At 38.6% G+C, this 18,849-nt stretch overlaps 1 protein-coding gene across 4 annotated transcripts in view; it reads right to left on the bottom strand.

The window, feature by feature from the left end:
- Positions 1 to 14,932: 14,932 nt before the first annotated feature.
- Positions 14,933 to 18,849, bottom strand: part of LGSN (lengsin, lens protein with glutamine synthetase domain) — a 37,723-nt gene continuing 33,806 nt past the window's right edge. For all 4 annotated transcript variants that reach the window (XM_017739333.1, XM_017739332.1, XM_017739334.1 and 1 more), the window contains one exon: positions 14,933 to 17,585. In XM_017739333.1, the coding sequence (XP_017594822.1) occupies positions 16,386 to 17,585 (1,200 nt within the window). In that variant the 3' untranslated portion in view covers positions 14,933 to 16,385. The remainder of the gene's footprint in view (positions 17,586 to 18,849) is intronic.

Raw genomic sequence — 18,849 nt, 5'->3', positions numbered from 1 at the left:
GAGCCGGCTGGGGGCGCCCCTGCCCCGCTGCTGCTTCGAGCTTTCGCTACGCTGTAGCCCTGCTCGCCCTGCCTGCATGGGCCTCCGTGGGGTTCTCCCATCTGGATACATCTCGTCTGCCACCCGGGATTTGCGTCCGTCCCTGCCGTTCCAGCCTGCTGTTCCTGAGAGCCCGGGATCAACTGCCCAGGGGTTTGTGAAGCCTTTGTCCCATCCCTTCCCGGGATCCCACTACAATCAGTCTGAAAAATTGCTGAAGGTCAGAGAGCAAGCAACTGGCAGAGATGAGAAGAGGCAGTCCTGTTTAGTGCTTAACTGTACACCACTCAGGTCTTATCATTAATTAATGCTTTTGCCTGAAGCTGAAGAGAATGTCAGAGGAAGTCTGGTGAGAGCGGAGCACAGTCTTGGCAAGAGGGGATGCTCAGAAAAAAAATGTACTACAATTAAGATATTACTATGCTGGGGCTGGGAACATTTCTGGGCTTTTTGGTGCAAGACAGTGATCCACTGAAATAATATCAATTCTAAGATATTGTGATATTTTTGATAAATACTAATATTTATCTGTCCCATTAATATTGTATACACTTTCAGGTCTTGTTGATTTAGCTTGTTTCTTAAATCAAAAAATATATACCCATTTAAACAGTTGATGTTACATAAGCAATTAGCTGAATTAAAAGCTGGAATGAAAATAGGAATATTTTCACCATTTTGCAATTCAATGATTTCACAGTCAAAACGCTACAACATGAAGAAGGTTTGTACAACTGGACACCTTAGTGTACTTTGATTAAAACTTTCAAAATTCCTAAGACTTTTTTGTCCCTTGGTGAATTTTCACAGAAAACCTGAAAAGTCTAAATATAAGTAGATAACAGGATTTTTTTCTACAGAGACTGCCACTTAATTGAATGGTAACTAGCATAGTTGCAGCTACACCTTTAAAAATGAGGAATGAACCCATCAGACTATTTCTTCTAGATTAGGAAAAAAGAAGTTTAAAAGCCTCTACAAATCCTCAGTCCTTTTGTCTACAACAGGAAGTAGCTGTGCATAATGCAAGGATACTGATGAGACATTTATTTGATATACTGAAACACTGCTACTTAACAGCTTGCAATGTATCAGCCTCCCAAATGGAGGTTCAAGCTATGATGCGTCCACATAGACTAATTTTATTTGCACATTTTGAAAATACTCACTAGAAAACTCCCAGGGAGGTGAAATGCTCCTGGTCTTCAGATGAGGCATTTCCAACATTTATTTCTTGGACCTTTATATGACTATTCCTTACATTGCTGCAGGGATATCATTTCACCTCCACCTTTTTAAATTGTATAAATAGCTACATAGATTGTAACCCATATATTCCTGCCTCCAAGTGCTATCTCTATTGCACCTTGCCTATTAGGATTTAGTCATTACTAGAGACCATGGGCTTCATTCCCAGATTGTTTGTGACTGCAACTTCTCTTCATGCTTGCCTCCAGACACACAACTGCAAATACAGTAAAAAATAGCTGCATTTCTTACAACACTCCCTTACATCTCTTACTGTCACTCTGCTTCCAGTTGTAATTCCTGATTTGTAGACTACTGCTGCAGGCACTCCTGCAACACAAGTAATGAGTCATGCAGAGAAGTACAAAGTGCCCCGGCAAACAGGGGAGATCAGTTACACGCTCAAGAGCGCTGCAGCCAGTCAGGCAATATGTAGAATTTAGACAGTGGCAATATATCTAGGGCATAGCTGAAGATATAAGCCCTTCCTCTTTCACCTAGTCATAGCACAGCTGGGGAAGATAGAATTCATGACTGGAGCCCGGGCCATCCCAAGAGGGCAGTAACAACAAATCAGCAAGAACAGCCTGCCAAAGGGAAATCAAGCATGGGGTCCCTGTCTAAAATATGCTAAATGAAGTAGAGCACGTGGTAGGGATTGAATCCCTTGCATTGAAAAGGAAACAACTCAGCAGTGAGAAAGGGGAAAAAAGGAAAGAAACTCTCTTTTTAAGGCTCAGTATACACGTGGAAGTTGATATATTGGCACACTTCCGAGTTGCAATATACATGGAAAAACTAGCATACCTGATTCCACCCTCTCTCTAAGACAGATGGTTATGCTAGTGAAGGAACAGCTGCCAGTGTGCCTCAGGCACAGATGTGCTCTTCAGGGATATGTCTAAACTGCTAATTGCAAGAGATCTTCTGGACACCGGGACCTAGCCCACACCCTGTGCTGTCCTTTACTGGGATGAATATTGATCACAGACTGGTTTGGGTTGGAATGCACCTTTAAGGGCCACCCAGTGCAACCCCCCTCAATGAACAGTGACATCTTCAACTAGATCGAGTTGCTCAGAGCCCTGTCCAACATGACTTTGAATTTTTCTAGGGACAGGGCACCTACAACTTCTCTTGGCAACCTGTTCCAGTGTTGCACCACTCATTGTAGAAAACTTCTTTCTTAGGTCTAATCCAGATTGACCCTTGTTCAGGGTCAATCAGTTCTAAACCATTACCATTACAATGATGCACACTAGCTTCCTCTCATCCTGTTTCACCTGCGTTTGTGTGAAGGGATGGAAACCTGGGCATCCACTGCCAGTAAAGATCCAAACAAGTTATACTCTTTTCCCATTCTGGATAATTGGGGAACAAAGATTCTTTTCCTGTTGATTCTTGTAAACACAAACATATATATGTGTCATGACTTATATTCACTTAGCTCTTAATGGGAAAAATGTAATCTACTCTGCTAGTAAGCACAAAAATCACTCTTCATCACACCTCTGACAACATCACTGTGTTAGTAACACCTTCTAAGACATTATTTGTACAGTGCTGGTTTCAGAGACCCAGGGCTTCCCCTCAAGTGCAACAGTATAAAAGATGAGTCTGTATCATAAAGGGTGAGAATGCCAAAGCCTGTTCTTCCTGAGAGCCATAACTTGCAGTAGACTCCTCTGATTGTATATCTTCAGGTTACTGTGTAGAAGAAAGCAACTAAGTAGACCACACATGAGGATCAAATTAAGGGCTGAACTGTCGGAATAAATTCTGTCATCACCATGGTGTAATTACAGAGAAGCTCTACTCATGTTGGTGGATTTAAACTGATATAAAATGAAGGTAAGTAAAACAAGGGGCAATGCTCCAAATAATAAGGAGTCTTCCCACTCCTTGGGATAGTATTATGTAAAATTAAGGCATGCAAGAGCTGAGTGTGAAAGAAAAGTCTCTGAAGAAAGAGTGCCCTTGCATTTTCACAGTATAAGGTCCGATATGCAAAGAGCTGAGATTGTAGCCTACTATGTCAGGAATGGGGTTTAAAATGTCAGATGAGCTAGAATAAATCGTTTTAAAGATAATAATTTCTTTAATTGTTATTATTTACTCATCAAAATGATGTCTTGATTTTGAAAAAGCAGAATGGGTGGGGTTTTTCCACTTCTATCTTTAAAAATATAGAATCTTACAAGGCAACAGACAAGAGTTCAAAGAGGTTAAAAGATATCAAGGACCAGAATGCTGTGATTATCTGGGGTCATTGCACTAATATAAGTAAGATTCCATGTTTCTCACTGGAGGTGAGATTTGTTTTCTGTAAGAATATTACGGTTTTTTTCTTAATAATAGTGTCTGTTCAAACTGGTTTTAGAATTAAATACACACAGATTGTGTCTACACTATAACAGGTGAAAGAAACGTGATATTTTAAAACAAAACAACATTTGTGTCAGACAGAACTAAAAGCTATCTCTGTCTCCATGCTGTAGTGAGGAATGGCTATGCAGTACCTCATTGAAAATCCTGAACAAAGATAAAAAAATGTCAGCAGTTATTATGCACTTAGTTGGCAGAACAGCTCTTAACAGCAGAAATGACATGCAAGAGTGATGAAAAGAGGATATTTAAAAACCTTTTAGTTTTACATAATCTGTAACAGAATAATTAGTCATAATTGTGATAATTAATAGTGCTGATTTTAATTGGTATTAGAGAACATATAAATATTAAAAAATTCTGTTCTTGCATGGGAGAAAAAAGCATGTTTAAGACACAGTGATCCACACACAGAAGACTACAGAAATAGATTTTATTTTTCTTCTTTCCAAGACCAGGATCCAGCAAAACAGAAGGAAATTAATGAGAATAAAAATATTCTTAAAGTTCTTTCCTGTCTTAGTAGGTGGAAATTACATTTCTTTTTTTTTAGACTTAGTACTATGTTGCTTAATTATCCATTTATTCATGTTCCCATAAAATTTTTTGGTTCTGTTCCAAATAGTCTCACTTGAATAATTTGGTTTTACTTAAAAAAAAGGTAGATAGATATTAGCAGTACTTTAAGTTTGCAAGTCAGCAAGAAACACTGCAGAGTTAAACCTCAGACTAATTTTTCTTCTCTTACCCAAGAATCTTTAAAATAAAAGCCTCTTCTGTGTTCACCATTCTTGGAAGTATACTTGTAGCCACCAGGAAAACTAAGCTGGATACAAATGTGAATGCCATCAAATATGTGAGTCTGCTCCCTCAAACACTGAAATCTGGTCAGTAAAAACAGCAAATTACCCAACTGTATTGTCTTTTCATTAGATATCTCACCTAAGAAACAAATTTCATTGGATCTTTTGGGAAATGTTTCATTGCTTCAGGAATTGTGTGCTGTATCCTGAAATTTGCTGGATTGACATTTGGCAGTTTGCACAGGACTGCTGGGATAGTCATCTATTGGATGAGACAAAATTAAGATGGTGCCAATATTTGACTGTCAGCTTGTATGTGTGCTGTTTGGAGTTTCCCAAATTTAAATCAAATTTAAATTTGATTATTGAAATATGTTTTGCCCTTTGAATAAGATGTGATGTGACAGAAGCAAGCTGTATGGACTTTTCTTCCATTTATTTTGCTCTGAGTTTGTGGGCATTTATCCTGTGTATGGCTCTGTAGGAAGAATCTGTCCAACTTCATTTTTAAAACAAATTATGCGTATGATGTGTGGGGAAGCTATACTGTGCTGGATCCAGTGGCCCAAGAGAGGCTGAGCAGAGACACCCAGTAGGCACATACACACAGAACACAAATATGCACCTCATACATACTCCTGGAACAGTCCTGAGAGGGGCCCAGGGAGAGTGTCCCTTCCTCTGAGTCCTTGTGTTCCAGTATGCCATGGGGTTCTCTCCCCCTCTGGGGTTGTGAGGTAGGCTTGTGGTGAGCTGATGAATCCTGGATAGCCCTAGAAGGACCCAGAACAGGGCATTATTTGGATTTTCCTCCATGTACCATTACTTCTCTGTGTTTCTGTGTATATAGAAGAGCTTTTGTGGCATAACATACAGATGCTGGTGCTTACACAAACTAATTTTGTGTCTAGTCTTTGATCTGCTTCAGGAAGTGCCGCACTGAGGATGTGTGGAAGACAGAAAATGTTAGAAGAATTTGCCTTTGGGATCATCTTTGACAAAACCAATATTTCAATACCTCTTCCAATGTCATTTCCACAAGGTCATGATTTTATGAAAGAACAGGTTTCCAGCTCACACAGTGCACCCAGAGAGACACATCCTCTGGTGTCACAGAACAGTGGTTGCAAGAAAATGCAAGGAAGATACTGTGTGATTAATTAACTGGCTTCAACAAGACAAAACAGACCTTTTTTTTTGTCATTTGTGAAGGTGCATAATGCAGTACACAAGCAGTATGAGCTGCATGGTTGGTTCTGACAGGATCAATGGAGATATCTGTCCCACTGCAATCAGGCTAACAGGTGATAACATACATTTCTGTTCATGAAAGCAGCAAGGTGGATAGTGCAGACTTTTCAACCATGTATTTTCCTCTGAGCAAATAACCCAGATCCACAAAAGTGATCCTCTGATGCTCTGTGGCATCTCAAGAATTAATTAAAATGATACAAGATGACATTGGCATTTCCCTCGTCATGCCACACAGCTCCTTCTGAAATCAGTACTGAGCATTTGGTTTTAATGGTACAACAAGCAAAATGACAGCACAGTGATGTTGCTGGCATCCAAGTCTTGCTATGACAAAGGCTACCCATGGGCTCCCAGAAATGACCTGTACAGTTTCTAAATTTTAGGAATATATTAATCCCTTTTATTCCTTCAGAAGAAAGCAATAAACAATGTATAGATCAGTGGACACTGAAAGGGACTTTGGCTGAGCCCTGATCCAAATGATAGGTTACATTGTCATTTCTGGAGTCAAGCACAGAGGCAAGGGGATGACAGCAGCACTTCAACTGTAACACTCATGGGACAGAGCAAGGATCTTCAGGCTTCTCAGATCCAGCAGTACTCAGCTGAAGCAGCAGTCGAGCAGATGGAAAACTGCTATCTGCTGGATGCCATTTTAGTACCAGCCTTTTTTGGCTCTGGTGAGTTAGGAGAGATCACACATCGGTCCTATGGCATGCAGTGACTCTTCCAGAGCTTTGAGTACTTGGAACTTTGACCTCTTTAAAGTGTCAGATTAATTCATCGCTTAAGTGTACAACAACTCTGGAGAAGCCAACAATTAACTGAGTGACCACTGGTCTCTATGTGGCTTCTTTAACTAATATTTGATGTCTCAGTGCAATGATACCATTTGACACTGTTGGTCATGTGTACTTCAAGGTCAAAAATATGCTATGAGTGGGGAAGCTCCATATTAACCCTGATAGGTTAGTTGTTTACAAAGTAGCTTTGTAAGCTATCTCCAAAATAACTTCCACTTGGAAACTGCCTCTAGAGGCATCCTTCACAACTACTTCTTTGTTGATGGGTCATGGCCAAGTATTTAGTTGGATGAAGGATGAAGCCTTTTGCCTGAAGCAGCCACATGGTCTCTGTTTTCTTTTGCTTTTCCACAATCAGCATCAGCTTTTCTTTCTCATTCTTCTTATGGTTTTATTTGATGCCTGTACATGAATGTTCCCTTTCCCCTTCCAACCCTCAGCACACTAAAATTAGAGTGCAAACAGTTCTGTGTGTGTATATCCTTAAGAGCACTGCCCTAAGTTTTCAATGAAAATATTAGAAAATATTAGTCACAAGAAAATGTGACTGATCTGAAGCTATTCGTCAAAACAAAACTAAGGTAAGTTTTAAACTGATGTTTTACAGAGTCTCCTGTGAATGCTGTTTTCCTGGTGTCTAGTGAAGACTTCATGGAATGGTAAAGTATCCCCACAGGAGAACTGAAAGTTACTTTCAACTATTTACTTAAATGCATATGCTGTTACAGCAACCTACAGAGCCCTAGGATTAGTTCATCCTCACTGTCAAGTAAGTTCATCAGGTCAGCAGTGGTGGAGCAATGTGCAGAATACCTGTGCTAAAGAGACCACCTCACGGCCCTTTGATGTTTAAAAATCTTTTGTTCATATGTCCCTGTGTGTTGCAAAGCTACCACATTTCTAAGCAGATTTATGAGCATCCCAAAGGAAGGGAATTTGAATCAGTAATAGGTGGCCACATTCCATGTACATCCTCAAAGTCAAACTGATTTACCCTTTTACCTAACTCTTCCTGTCAATGACAGATACCCCCATATCACTACAGCAGTAGTAATAATAGCCCAAGTAAAGCAAGGTGCTTGCTGGGCCTTGCTATAACTTAGTGATTTATTTTATATTACATGGGAGCTTAAAGGTGAACCTTATCGTGAATCTCCATGATTTAGCACATATTACAGAGACGCTTAGCATGTAATTCTGTTGTAAATTTATATTGATTTGCTGTACAATATATAGAACCTTATGATGTAGCTTCATTGTGAGGTTCTTCTTGCTCACTTCCAATATCATGCAGCTGTGACTGTAGCTCTGGTGTGAAATGCTCTGATTTACAGGGGGCACAGACGATTTCACTGTGCAGTTCTGCTGTGACCCTCAAATGATGTGCTCACTGAGTCCCACTGGAGGATAAGGCTGGACTTTAACAACCCACTGATGCTACCATATGGCAAAGTATCTGAAGCCAATGAAATACTTAAATATAAAAAACAGGTTTAAGAACATGGAATCTGGATTAAAGCACACTTGCTTCTGATCCAGACACTAACAAGGTGTCATAAAACATGACTTGTTCACCTTTTCCACAAAAATCCTAGTATCACCAACACTAAAAATCAATTACTCCCCTCTCCAAAAACTCCAAGATTTTTATCTTATGCACTGTCTTTCACCTAGGCTTGTCTTAGGCCAGGGGCACAAGTGTTCAAGTGACAGTTTGTAGGAAGTTGACTGCAGTCAGCAGCTAAGCAACCCCACAGCCGGTCACTCACCCACCCTTCCATCAGGATGGTGGAGAGAATTGGAAGTGCAAACACAGGAAGAATTTGTGAGTAAAGACAATTAAACATGTACAAGGAAAAAAAACCTCAAGTGATGTAAAGAAAATCACTCACCACCTCCCACAAGGAGATCAGTGTGCAGCCAGTCTCCAAGCCACGACTACTTTGAAAAGGCTCCGTAATAATAATAAATAATAAATCCAGATTTATTCCTGATCACGTTATATTGTCTATGATATCACTTTTGTCAACTTGGGCCAGCTGCTGCAGCTCTGTGCCCTCCCAATTTCTTGTCAAGGCCAGCCTACTTGCTGGCAATGCAGAGTGAGGAACAGAGAAAACCTTGATGCTATGTAAACCCTGCTCAGCAGTAGTTAAAACACTGATGTGTTACCAACACTGTTTTACTCACAAATCCAAAACACGGCACCATATGGGCTCTTGTGAAGGAAATCTACTCCATCCCAACCAGACCCAGTGCACTGTTGTACAGTATCTAAGAAAGCAAATTTCAGTATAATTGTCATCAGCCTTAATTTTGAGAATTAAACAGTACCATAAAAAAAGAATGGAATATTTTTTGCCCTTTGGCAATTTCTATCTGTGGCAACAAGCAACAGCCAGAGGTGCATGGGAGCTAAGATCCTAACTGAAGTGTGCCACTAAAGTGCCTAAAATTCTCTGGGGTGAGTTTGAGCCAAATAGCCTTGAATTCAATTTAATATTCTACAGAAAGTCCATGTAGAGTGTGTATGGAAGAGGCACAAAACAGTGTCAGTATTAGCTGTGATTCTGTAAGTGGTAACAGCAAAACAAGAAACCCAAAATGAAACAACAACAAAAGCAAAAAACTAAGGACATAACATTTACCAGGACAGAACATCATAGCCAGTGTGAGATGGTAGGAGGCTCTCTTTGTGGATGTTGTTATGATGAGAGCTTAGCATCAGCAAAGAAATAAAAAAGCACTCTGAAATCACAGATTAAATTGAACAATTGTTATTGTATACCTTCAATCAAAAAAAATTGCTCTGTAGTTGCAAACTCATCCAAGTGATGTCTCAACTTCAACCAGTCATTCTTCATCCAGGAGCTGGTCTTTTTTCTCAGGTGATGAATTACAGTGAAAGCATTCTCACCTGCTCAGTCCTCTGCACATCTTTCTCCCATTGCTCAAGACTAACACGTATTTAGTAGAATTGCTTGCAAATAGTTCCTCTCCTCTTTACTTCCTTTACTGCCATACCCTGGGACCACATCTGTAGATTTTCCACAGATGGTGTATTCAAATATGCTAAAACAGGAGAGTTTCAGAGCAGCTAAATTAATGCTCTGCAACAATCTTGCAGGATCAATTTTTATTTCAAGCATTTGAAGACTTTTGAACATAATTGAGCTCTTTAGTTAAAAAAAACCAAACAAGTGAAACCAAAAAGCCATGGTGTTGCAAAGAAAGCTTTGGAGGAAAAGGATTGCTAAGACTGGAATACTGCAACTTTGTGAAGAAATTCAATATTGAAAAATGTGGTAGCAGGCTTGCAGAGCAAAGCCATATAGATATATATAGTCAGAACCACTGAAAAAATGGCTATCCCATGTGCTGACAGATATCTAGAATGTGTATCTAAATTTCAATAATTCAGATTCTGCGTAAAGTTATGTTTCTGCTCAGAATAGAAAGGTGGTTACAATAGGTACATCTAGGGTGTGTTTATTCTCTATGCATTTACAATTTTCCTCCAGCAGACAGGAAAAAAATAACACAACAGTATAGGTAAAATGGAAGTCCCTATAAGCAAGCAGACTTCCCAAAGTGTTTGAGTAAGATGGAAACATGAAAGAAATTCCAGTGATGGCCTACATTAAATTACAAAAATGGAATACTGCCATTAAGTGACTTGTACTTTTGTTGCAATGTTATTAAAGATGATACACCTAAAGATGATACACACACGTGAATGTAGATACAAGCCTTTTAGTAGATTAATATTTAAATGCTGTTATCAAGAATGAAAACCATTATTTTGGATCTCTGGTCCTTTACTGAAAAGTCCATGCAAATTCAACAGATAATTAAGCTTAGCTAAACAAATGACAAAGATATGCATTAGTTTTCAGCTGCCACACTATCTTTTTTAAAAAAATATTGTAAGTACATATATGAAATATATGGGGTGGATTTTAATGGGGTGTTTTTCAGCACAGCATGACAGTTTGAGATCCCAGAGGAACACTGCACGGTGCACTGCTGCCCTCTGGCCGGAGCCTGAAAGAATAAAATTTGAATACTCACTTACGTACATGGTTTCATCACCTTGACATGCTGAAGACATATTAGCTAATAAATTCAATTCTCTTTTCACATCTTATGAAACCTGAAGTCTGGTTAGAAACATAGCATTTCCAAATTGAAAATAAGCTACTGTATGGAGGTGTCTGTAGCTTTTGTATTATTTTTCTGATCCTACATCACAAAAGAGACCAAGTCATGTTGTGTAGCAGGGGTATGAGGTACCTTCATTTTTCATTGCATACTTTCAACATAAAATTTACCTGATCAATGATAGTATAGTGTTTCAGTGCATTTTCACTGTGTCCCTAGTGTTCCATTACATGATATGTCTAACTGTAGTTGTACACCAGTTTTTCTGGCTGCTTTGTTAGTCTGTGTCTTCTGGTCTGTTTTCTTCTGGCATACATTCATTATTGATAGATTTTTTCCATTAAAAATAATGTGATTTAGCTAATTTTTTATCTCCTAAAATACATAAAGTATTTTCCCTTCCTATAAACTCAGCTAAGACCACAGTCTAAGAGTCAGTTCAATGATCACACAGCAACATGAGACCCAGCAAACAAGGAAAATGAGCCATCCTATTATACCTGTAAACACTATGAAGGTACCATGCATCAGGATATACTATCTCAATATATCATAAGTTACCCTTTGGAGTCCCTTATCAAAACAATGCCACTTTCCACAGACATCTCCCTCATTCTAGTTTCATTCTCTTTAACACTCTGACATATTCCAGACTGTCTAATCTAAATCTTCCTTGATGAAAACCTGCTGTTATGTTCTAACTGCAATGGACAGGAAGAAAAGATATTATTCTGCTCCTTAGCTACATCTTTTACATGCCTGGAAACCATTAGTAAAACCTATAGTCTGTCTCCCCTTTCTGAGCTGCACACAATAATTCAGTTATTCCTAGTAAATAGGTCCTAGCTAGATGTGTTTATTTGCTTAGGTCCCCAGGATTTTCTCCAATAAACCTGAATGTGTTTGAAGTGTGTCACCTCATTATCAAATCCTGAGAAGAATTTAATTGAGCAAAATGATCGGGTTTTTGTTCTTGCAAGCTTACCCTTGTTAATATTTCCTCATCTGCCTCTTCAGTGAAATTGCTGAGCAGGTGAAATGAGCACAACCCAGACTCCTCTCTGAACAAGCAAAAACTGAGGCGCTTCACATCTTTGTCTCAGTGTAGTGTCCTGCATTTACTCTTACTCAAGTACATATTTTTCCCAGAATGTTGTTGGTAACAGCCTTTTTTCTTTTTATCTTGCTCCCTGACACAAGTAGCAAAACCAAAAACAACAACAACAACCAAAACCAAAGTTTAATGGTTTCAAAGACAGTATGCCTGTTTCATTATCTGTGATTAGAGAAAACAATGAACACTAGACTGCAGGACAGATTCCCATTGAATCCTATTTTATATGTTCTTCAGTTTTGACAAGTAAATATTTTATATTTATCCATTTATCTTTTTACATTTTTTCTTTAAAATTTACTTCATTTCTTGTTCCACTGAAATCTAACACTAAATTCACTAAATCATGTTTGCTACTAGTTTCAGACAAATTGTTTTTATTAATAAACTACTTGTGAAAAATATCACTTAAATTTATCTCTCTCTCAGGCATACACTTTCTGTGGAAAAACTCCCACTTCACATTATAAGCAAGACTGGTAATGATGCAAATGCTAAATAGGAAATACAACTTATGGGATATGGAATATTCTTTCATAAGAGCTGATATACCCTAGATGTTAATTATAGTCAGGGCTTCTAACTTTTCTAGAAAAAAGTTATTTCACTACTCTGAATGATATTTATTTAATGACTATTATTGGTATTGATCAAAAAGGCTTAAGTAGCCCAGGAAGTGTTTAGTTACCTGCATTTATGGAACCACAAATTTTTATAATGCCTTTAACATGCTGGCATTGTGAAACCTACCTTCCAGAATGTTAGACAGCTTACATGTTTATAGAAGTCCTCCTTGTAATTCTTCTGTGTTATGGAATGAAAGCTGGCACAGGAAAACATAGAAAAAGCAGTCATGATGTAGCTCAATGTCAAAAGTACTCCCACTTTGCCAACAAAGATATAAATACACAGTCTGCTTAAAAAGATTTAAAAATGCTTTATTAATATCGGGAATTTCTTATTTCTTTTCTGTGCAACCTCTGACTGTAGTCTACAACCAGTAAGTCAGCTTCATAGGGCCCCCCACTTAAATGCCTCTGTGCCAATGTACATAGTGTGGGGAATAAATGAGAAGAGTTAAGGATGTGCACATGCCTGCAGTGCTGTGATTTTATTAGTACCACAGAGACATGGTGGGATGGCTCCTGTGACTCTTTTAGCAGAAATGGTATGGGCTGAATTACATAAAAGAGCATTTGTGTACAAAAGCACCACGAGAAGGACTGCTGGTGGGAAGCTCAACACGACCCTACGCTTGCAGCCCAGAAAACCAAACAGCCAGAAAATCAAAAGCAGCATGGCCAGCAGGCCAGGGGAGGTGATTCTCTCTCTCAAGTCTGCTTTCATGAGACCCCACCTGGAGTGCTCTGGGGCCCCAACATAAGAAGGGTATGAACCTGTTATAGCAAGCCCAGAAGAGGCCATGAAGATGAACAGGAGGCTGGAGCACCTCTCCTGTGAAGACAAGCTGAGAGGGCAGGGGGTGCTCAGCCTGGAGAAGAGAAGGCTCTGGGTAGACCTGACAACAGCCTTCCAGGAAGGCTGGAGAGGGACCTTTTACAAGGGCATGTAGTGATAGAGCAAGGGGAAAGGCTTTAGACTGAGAGACGGTAGGTTAGAGTACATACTATGAAGAAATTCTTTACTGTGAGGGTGGTGAGGCACTGGAACAGGTTGTCCAGAGAAGTTGTGGAGGCCCCACCCTGGAAGTGTTCAAGTCCATGTTGAATGGGGCTCCAAGAAAACCTTTTCTAGTGGAAAGTGTCCCTGACTATGGCAAGGGGTTTGGAACTAGATGATTATTAAGATTCCTTTTAACTCAAACCATTCGATGGTTCTATGATTTTATGATCCTGGAAAATCATCAGGAGCTTATGCAAAATTACAGATGCCTTGCTTTTTTATTTTATAACACTGCACATATTTATATTATCTAACTAGCAATGCTCTAGACATTGACCTCAAACCTGTAGAAGAGTGAAGAGTATTTTCAGGCAACACTTGAAGATGAAATGTTAGTGATACAACAGTCAATAATAATTAATTTCAGTTGAGCAGAGTGAAGTAAATATCTTTTTCTTGTGGTCTTTCTAAGGGACATGCATGAAAACTTAGTTGGGGATACATGCAACTTTAAAATTCATAACTGCTCCTGTTGAAATAAATGTTTTAATGCTTTCCCACAGAGTTGGAGTTACTTTATTTTCACTATATAGAATATATTTAAGAAAAAATATTGAACAATATATTGACAAAAATTTGGGGCACACTAGCTTCAGGCTCCATCTGTGAACTTTCTAATAATAAAATAAGAAGGGTATTCATTTGCCAGAAACAAGGAATGTTTCAATTTAATGTCACTGTCATCAAGTCATCAAGTCACTGTCTTTTCAGAGTCTATGTCATTGAGGACTACTTAGAAAATACCTGTAGATTTATTTTATTGATTTACCTTATCTTGCTATAACTGTTTATAACTTGTAGAGCACCAGTTCTAGATAGCTGGGTTTTTTGTTTGTAGATAATGTCTTTCTATTAATCTAATCAGGTAGTTGGACATATACAGAAAAAGGTTTAGGTCTGATGTTGATAAGAAAACAATATGGATAATATATGTAGTATATATCATAAACTTCATGTTTATTAAATTCAGTTACAGAAGTCCATTATATATTATCTTTTTAAAAGTGAAAGTATACAGTGGCAGTTAATTATAAATCCAAGACAAATGAAAAAATGTCTTATAAGGCCACACCAACAAATAACTGTAAATCTGTATGACTCCTGGGACTAAATATTAAGTATGGTAAGTAAGCTGTCTGAGCAAGGAAATAATTTTTATGTGTGTCTTCTGCCAAAACCTGGGAAAATGTAAGTAACCAGAAAGAGAAGAGAGAGGACAGAGTTCCAGAGCCCCTGAAGTATTAGGGAAGCAAATTAGAAGAATTTTTTTCAGAATGGGAGGTTCTGCTTAAATGCAAGGCTAGACCTGGCCAATGCAAATTAGCCTGTAGCAAAGAAAAATAGTCCTATATATGCCCCAAAATTGCTCATTCAAAAAATATATCATGTGAGTAAGAGAGAGAATCAAATTCGCCCACCAACCAAAGACTGAGACAAGGGAATTCATCATGATTCTTTAGATTCTTTATTTCCTCTTGCTACCTGAGTAAAAAATGAGTTCTTTGGAATCATACGAAAAGCTTTAGCATACCAGGTGCTACATTTGAAGTATAGGACTCTGTAGAGGAAGAATGGAATATCCATCAGTAGGCAAGTAGAGCATTTCTGTTCACACCTTTCTAATTCTGCAAGTTGACAGAGGCATTGACTGAATCTTGTTTTTACTCCACTGGTGACCAAACTCTTCTACTCACAAATTCCTACACATAGATCAAAATATTGTGACAAGATAAAGAACACCAGAAACTACTGGTAATGTGGAGGTGGTGTATGAAACAAGTGTTATCTTTAATAATAAAGGATGAGAGTAGGAGCAAAAACAAAGAGCAAATCTAAACCCCACCTCCTCCCTTTCCTAAAAGATTATTTTTCTTTATACCAGCTGCCATTTCTAATTTTAGGATTGGGTCTTCCGTCCCTCTGTTTTAACCATAATTTGTCAGTCTCTGAATTTGCATCTTCACTCTTTCTTTCTGGTTTTAACTTACTCCTTCTGCTCCTCTCTTCTCAGTCATCTTCTGCATACTTGATAAAATCAGGTTTCCCAGTAAAGTACAGTTTAATCTCTAAATCCTTAGGGTTTTTTGCCCTTTTTTCCACATTTGCCTTTTAACTCTGAATTAACCCAATAACTGTCAAAACAGACATAAAATGAGCTAATTTTTTATTGCACAGTGGCCTGACACTGCTGCCTTTCTATGAATTATTTTGTCTTCAAGTCACCATTTGATTTCTTTTAGTATCTTTATTAACTATAATTCTTGAAAACTCCATTCAGCAGCAGAATTCATGATTTATAGGTTACTATATAATCCCTCTTGTATTTTTTATTTATGTCCATTAAGACACTGATTCCTGCCTCTCAGGTTCTACAGCCTCAGTCCTTTGCCCCTCTCTCTACAATGCTCATTGTTCTAGCTTAGGTTTTAAATCAAACTCAGATTCTTCTTGTTTAGCAACCCATCAGTTACTGAATAGGCTGGGACAAATCCCATAACCATGCTGAACAAGAAATTCCCTGCCTTCCTCAGTTCTAAACCCCACCCCTCATCACTGTCCCCACTACTCCCACTTTTCTGCATGTTATAGTCCTATGACAGTTGTGTAGTTGCTCTTCATTTCACCTTCTCTTTTCTTCTTTTCACCAGCAGGTCTGCCCAAAAAAACTCCACCTGTTTTTTAAAACCGTGTTAATATTATTTCATGAATATATCAGCTTTTTACTGAAGACCATGAATGTACATGGACAATAAAGTGTAATTACCATGTACTATACAAAGGAGGGGGGAAAAATCCCAAAGCACTAAAACATTTTTAAATATATGTCCTAATTTCAAGAATCTTAACCATTCACTGTATGCATTTACACAGCACCACTACAGAAGAGTGCTCCTTCTAAATAAAATATCCCAGGCATTTATTCCTTTCACTATCCATTTCTTCAGTTTCTAACTCATAATGTTTCATAGCAATAAAGTATCGGATAAAAGTTTCGCCTAATGCTTCCTTAATGCAAGAATCTTTCTCAAGAGCAACCAGAGCATCTTCTAGTTTCAGAGGGATTGATGAATGTTTCAGATCACCAGTGTGATTTTCTTCTTCGAGCATGTCATCATAGCTAAGTCCTCTCTTTACTCCATCTAGACCTGCAGCAATAGTAGCAGCAAGGACCAGGTACGGGTTTGCTGCAGCAGAACTTAATTTATTCTCTATGTAAGTGCCTTTTCCACCATGACATTTGACATTAAAGGCACAGCTGTTATCATTATATGCCCATTTTGCATTTACAGTCTCTTTTGATTCTTTACTGTATTTAGAGTAAGGCTTACGGCAGCTGGTGGTAGGAGCCATCAAGCAGCTGATAGCTGCCGTGTGTGCCAGGAGACCTGATAACCAATTTTTTCCAAGCTCTGAGAGCTCCTCAACTCCATAACCAGCAGAAAACAGATTCTTCTGGCCATTCAGATCCCACAGGCTGTGTGATAGAGCCCCCGAATTGTAGAATCCTGATTCTGAGAAAAAGCTAGCCACATAGTTATACTTCTTAGCCACTTCTTTAAGGCCTGTTCTAAACGTGAAGGCACTGTCAGCAGCATCTAGGCCAAATGCTGGATGAAAAGTGATCTCCATTTGCCCAGGCCCACTGGAAGAAGAAAAGCTTTCAATGTTGGCACCAGCATAATACATTCCTTCAATGAGCTCCTGAATGAAAGTCTGATCATGGTTATTTAGTATCGTGGCTGCAGGAAAGGATATTGTCTTTGAGTTTACAACCTCAGTAATGCCATAAATACAAAATTCGTAAGTGAATGCAGACTGCAAAGAAAAGCCATTGTCCTGAAGCTGGCTCAGCTGTCTCTTGGCAATGTGCCTTGGGGAGGTCATTAGTGGGGTGCCCAACACAGTGAAGGAATCACATATCACTCTCGCAGTCTGCTCAGTCCAGGGTAGTATTCGAAATGTTGATAAATCAGGGTTCAGGATTATGTCACAATTGAAATTGGTTGCATTTATGTAATCTAGTTCATTATCTTTAGGATTCAGCGTCAGTTCCAGGTAACTTCTGGGCATGGCAACACCATGAATTGCTTTCTCCTAAACACAGAGCAGAATGACATATTACCAAATCAGAAAAGAGCTCAGTGGTATTTTTATGTATATAAAATATATTAAATTCAGATTCCCAGGTAGAACGACAACATTTTCATAAAGAACACTAAAATGCAATGATCACTGACATGAAGGGTAAGAGACAGTTACTGTGTCCTTATAAAGCAGAACAACTTTCTGCAAGATTGGTATGAAAACTATGGCATCAATTATCACAACGATCATTTTTTAACTTTCCATAAGGAACTAAAAAAATGTTCAACACTTTTCTTGCATGGTCTTTAGACATTTATGGGTATCACCAGTTAGGTGCAAATTTTGCAAGTCAAACTTTTATCTGTAGTTAGTCTATTTAGCTTCCACCCTCTGGCCATTTTGTTTACATAGATGCAAGTGACCACAAAAGACTCATATTGATACAGTTCAGGCTGTAACTTCACTTTGAATGCCATAACATGCACCTCACTGTTTTTCAGATGCAACATTTAGCAGAAAAATCTCACTTTCTGGACTTCAAAAGTTTGGGGTAAATGCAGGGAAGCACTTCCAGGTGAGAAAAACTCATAAATATACTTTCTTCTCCATTTGAATAGAAAGCTGCAGCTGATGAAAATGAAATGCAGGTAAGACCCCAAGGAAGGATCATCTACCTTCAATCAAGCACCTTTACAACTTACCTTATGACCAAGTATTTTTCTGATGAAAGCTGCAATTAGGCCAAGTTCCACCAAGTGAAATTTGGCTCCGGTTTACATCTTACCTTTATTCTTCTAAGCGAAAAGGTTGCCATTTGTGTCAGCAGAGGAGACAGAACAAACCTAGAAAGGGGCAAGCTCAGAGCTGGAAAAAACCCAATTTTGCATATCCAGATGACAAACTGCATATGGTAGCTTCTCTTAATATGAATGAATGAATGAATGAAGTCTGTCTTCTCTTAAGCAGGTGGCAGTAAACGGTATCAGTATGTGTGACACCCAAACCAAAACTGCACACTCTGGTGAACTCTGTTCCAAGATGTCTAAGCTGTCCATTTGGCACTGAAAAAGGTGTCAAAGGTGACTACCCTATAGCAGTACTTCTCCCTTCTCTAACCCTGCTACCTAATTTATCCTGCTTCCTAATGTGATTTTTATTTCCTGAATCATTACTGTGGCAAATATTGCTGTTAAGTCATCTTGCAACTCAGTGATATTTTCCTATTTGATTGATAACTATAAAATTTCTCATAACTAAAATGAACTTATCTTCA

Source organism: Corvus brachyrhynchos, unplaced genomic scaffold, assembly GCF_000691975.1.
Source record: "Corvus brachyrhynchos isolate BGI_N302 unplaced genomic scaffold, ASM69197v1 scaffold136, whole genome shotgun sequence".
In the NCBI taxonomy this organism is placed as follows: Eukaryota; Metazoa; Chordata; class Aves; order Passeriformes; family Corvidae; genus Corvus; species Corvus brachyrhynchos.
This window is presented reverse-complemented; position numbering and strand designations above follow the sequence as displayed.